Source organism: Vollenhovia emeryi, unplaced genomic scaffold (assembly GCF_000949405.1).
Source record: "Vollenhovia emeryi isolate VEMERY1.0 unplaced genomic scaffold, V.emery_V1.0 DF939120.1, whole genome shotgun sequence".
NCBI lineage: Eukaryota > Metazoa > Arthropoda > Insecta > Hymenoptera > Formicidae > Vollenhovia > Vollenhovia emeryi.
Genome location: NW_011967246.1, coordinates 1601858 through 1605834, shown reverse-complemented (window position 1 = coordinate 1605834; position 3977 = coordinate 1601858). Strand labels below are relative to the sequence as shown.

Genomic DNA, 3977 nt, shown 5'->3' with positions numbered 1-3977 from the left:
TATCTGTTATTATATAATCGAGTAGCTCGAATTAATAGATAGTAATTAGATATAATTCATTAGATATAATTATCGATTACTTTTACGAAGATTAGACAACAAATTTATGTTTATTTAAACTTCACGCGCCGTTCCGCCAATTAGTATCCTCGTGACATCCGGTGGGCGCCGCGCATGCGCGCGAGACGCATGTCGAATTTGCGGCAGCACCGGCCGCAGCGCGCACTCCGTTGTTCTTTTTGGTTCTTTTTCGTTCATGGCTCGTGGCACTGTTCAGATCACATCGCGATGAAGGTAAGAATCCGCGAAAATCACGAGGATCGCGCGTCCCTCGTGCAAGATACCGATCTCTCTCGACGCGCGAAGATTCCTGGTACGCGAGGATGCTCGCATATTCGACGCGGCCGCGTTTCTCCGCGTGTAACTCCAACCGTAAATAAGTGTCGGCGTCAGGTGATATCAGGTGAAACATGCGGACGTTCCACCGCGTTGATCGCTGTACAACGCGATTACGATGCCACCCCTCGTTGTTTTAACGATCGACCTACGTGACAGAACGTCGTACCGCGAAATTGGCCTTTTCCGTGGCTGTGTGCACCGTGAGGGAAACTGAGGGACTCTAACCTCTCAACGTCGCTTCAATTCAGAAGTCCTCGAACGTGTCGGCCCATCTAATGCGTTTGCCTTTGGTCGTTGCAGCTGAACGTGTCTTATCCCGCGACGGGATGTCAGAAGCTGTTCGAGATCTCGGACGAGCACAAGCTCAGGATGTTCTATGAGAAGCGCATGGGTGCCGAGGTCGAGGCTGATGCACTGGGAGACGAGTGGAAGGGCTACGTGGTGCGCATCTCCGGGGGTAACGACAAGCAGGGTTTCCCCATGAAGCAGGGTGTCCTGACAAATGGTAGGCTCTCGATACACTTGATACGTACACTGACCGGCAATGAATCGTTTTGTGCGAGGGGAATTGTTCACCCCCACTCGTCGATAGTTCGCCGATCGGCTAGAGTGGAGAAACAAGTCGATTCATTGCCGACGACTGTACACGGAGAATTTTCTCTTAAAATTTACCCTGAAAATTATGTAATCGTGGGACGTGGATGTATTTTGAAGACCTTTACGAGTTTTGTGAAACTTGACCATACATTTTACTAGTAGTTATACAAAATGCGTGGTAAAATTTCAAAAACCCCCATAAAATTCCCCGAAATGCCTGATAAACTTTTTGTTTATCCTTAATCTATCTTAGCACTGTTCTCCTGAGTCTGTAAAAGAGGCCAGGAAGACTCCGTATATATCGGCTCATCCCACAAGTGTTGTGGTGTAAAAGGAAGCTTAAGCGAATGGCACATGATACTATTTTCCTTACTGGATTGCTTGTGAGAGCCAATAAGGATGCAGAGTTTTAGGTCCGAGCTGAAAACCAGGAGAGATTTTTATTGGCAGAGAATTGAAAATTTAAATTCAAAGTGAGAAGTGAACAGTAATGGAAAATAGCTTTCGGATTAATATCAAAATGTCAAATTTTTTGTTTCGTTTCAAATATATCTCCAGAAAACACCGCATTGTTCATGACTCAATATACCAAGGAGCTGTTTTTTGATGCGATATTATTGTTCGTTTGCGCAGGCCGTGTGCGTTTGTTGCTTTCCAAGGGACACTCCTGCTACAGACCGCGACGAGACGGTGAGCGCAAGCGCAAATCAGTTCGTGGTTGCATCGTAGACTCAAATTTGTCCGTACTAGCGCTTGTCATCATAAGGAAGGGCAAACAGGTAATTGATTGATCGCGATGTTTTTCTTTTCAGATGCTTGAACGCCAGAGACCCCATGCTGTTCAGGGTGTATTCGAGATATTCAATTTTCTTGAAATACTATCATACGCATGGGAGATAAATTTCGTTTATTGATTTGGGAAACTGCTACGTTGCTGTGCTTTTTCTCAGTGTACGAACGGAACATCTTTCCATTTATATTAACTTTTTTGTCAGTTCAACCTGAATTTCTGGCGGAACAAAAATTTTGTTGTATTTCTAAGTTTCAAATATAAACAGAACAAATTGAATTTCAAGCGTAGATTGAAATGTAGATTAAGATTTGTTTGAAACTAGTGTGAAGCACTAATTCTAATTTCTAAGGCTTAGGGGCTGGTTCCACCATCTCGAGTTAATTGAATCGGCCAATTAAATTTTAGTGTCCCGTTGGAATCGACCAGTCGCATCTATTGTAAGCAGAATTGACCAGTTACGGTTGACACTTAATCGGCCGATTGAGTCAATCGGAGATGGCGGAACCGGACCTTAGGCCAACGTTGTTTAACTTTAATTAAGCTTAGCTTAATTCGTTCTTTGTCTCTTTTCAACTTTTACTTTAGAAAGAGACAAACAAGAATTAAACCAAGATTAAAGTTGAGCGACGTTTGGTGAAACCGGGCCTTAGTCGGTTCAATAGTTTATGATAGTTCCCTACAATAATGTAAATCAACCGCAGGAAATCCCGGGATTGACTGACCTGAACGTGCCGCGTCGTCTGGGGCCGAAGAGGGCGAGCAAGATTCGCAAACTCTTCAATCTCTCGAAGAAGGATGACGTTCGGCAGTTCGTGGTAAAACGACCGATCCAAAAGGAGGGGAAGAAGGAACGGTTGAAGGCGCCGAAGATTCAGCGTTTAATAACTCCGATTGTTCTTCAAGTACGTTACCTTAGAATTTACAGAGATCTCGACAAATGTACATCCTGAATGTGCTGAAATTAAAATTAAACTAGTTAAATTATGCACCAGGTTAAAAAAGGGATCAAAGCGTTGTACATAAGTGGCTGCATCAAAATTTGTTCTCTTTCGACTCTAATGTATTCGTAAACGTAAAGATGTGCTTTACTTACAGAGAAAAAGACATAGATTGGCGCTGAAGAAGAAACGCTGCTTGGCTCGCAAGGAGCAGGCGGCAGAGTACGCCAAGTTGCTGGCGCAGAGGCAGAAGGAGGCGAAGAACAGGCGCCAAGAGGAGCTCAAGCGAAGGCGCAGCGCCTCCTTGCGCGAATCCAAATCGTCGACCCAGACGGCACCGGTCGGGGGCGCGCAGTAAATTACCGAATCCTGAAATGTATTTACACGTCAATAAAAAAGATTTCAACTACCTGTAGTCTTTTCGTTTTTATCAATGCCCTTAGGCCCCGTTTCACCGACGTTGTTAACTTTAAGCCTAGCTTAATTTGTTCTTTTTGTTACTTTCTGAAGTAACAGTTCGAAAGAGACAAAGAACAAATCAAACTGAACTTAAAGTTAAGCGACGTTGGTGAAATCGTGAATCGACACGAGCTGTATTTCTACTGTCCCATGCAGCGGAAAACGCGGAAGCGTAATTTTTGCCTGCCAATATACTATTCCGATAGTTGTAAAATAGAACCTATAGGAAAGATTCTTGTAATTGGCCAGCGCCAATTGCGCTTCCGCCATATATATAGTGCTCCTATATTGCTAAAGCGGGGGAGCACACACTTTTGTATAAGCATATGCATAACGAATTTGATTGGTCCATTTCCTTGTGCATTTGCTTATAGACCAATCAAATTCGTTATCCATATGCTTATGAACTTATGCAAAAGTGTGTGCTCCCGGCTTCAACCAATAAGCATGTAATGTAAATCAATATAGCGACTCAATGTTTGATGCTCATTGGTTTAAACGGTTTTCATGTTTGTATGCAATTGCAGAAGCATAAAACGAACCAATCAGAAGATTCAATTTCATTGTGGAGAGAGAAATAAAAGACTCTGATTGGTTCGTGTTCTTATGCTTCTGCATTATGTCTTTGTGCAAGAGTGTGTGCTTCCCGCTTTAGCAATGGCTGTGTTCTCCAGAAGTTAGCGCTTAATAAGCGCTTTATGCTGATTGGATAGATCTAGAAGAATAGCTCTATTTCAGCACAGATCTGAAAGTATAATCCAATGAACGCAAAGCGCTTAGCAAGCGCTAAC

At 43.3% G+C, this 3977-nt stretch overlaps 1 protein-coding gene across 2 annotated transcripts in view; it reads left to right on the top strand.

Moving 5' to 3' along the window:
* Positions 1-3136, top strand: part of LOC105570498 (40S ribosomal protein S6) — a 6340-nt gene extending 3204 nt beyond the window's left edge. The window contains exons 1-5 of one of the 2 annotated variants that reach the window (XM_012027737.1): positions 196-294; positions 700-904; positions 1630-1775; positions 2491-2691; positions 2885-3136. In XM_012027737.1, coding sequence (XP_011883127.1) covers positions 289-294; positions 700-904; positions 1630-1775; positions 2491-2691; positions 2885-3085 — 759 coding nt within the window. In that variant the 5' untranslated portion in view covers positions 196-288 and the 3' untranslated portion in view covers positions 3086-3136. Of the gene's footprint in view, positions 1-195; positions 295-699; positions 905-1629; positions 1776-2490; positions 2692-2884 lie in introns of those variants that run through there. The other variant, XM_012027738.1, reaches the window with a different exon arrangement.
* The last annotated feature ends 841 nt before the right edge of the window (positions 3137-3977 follow it).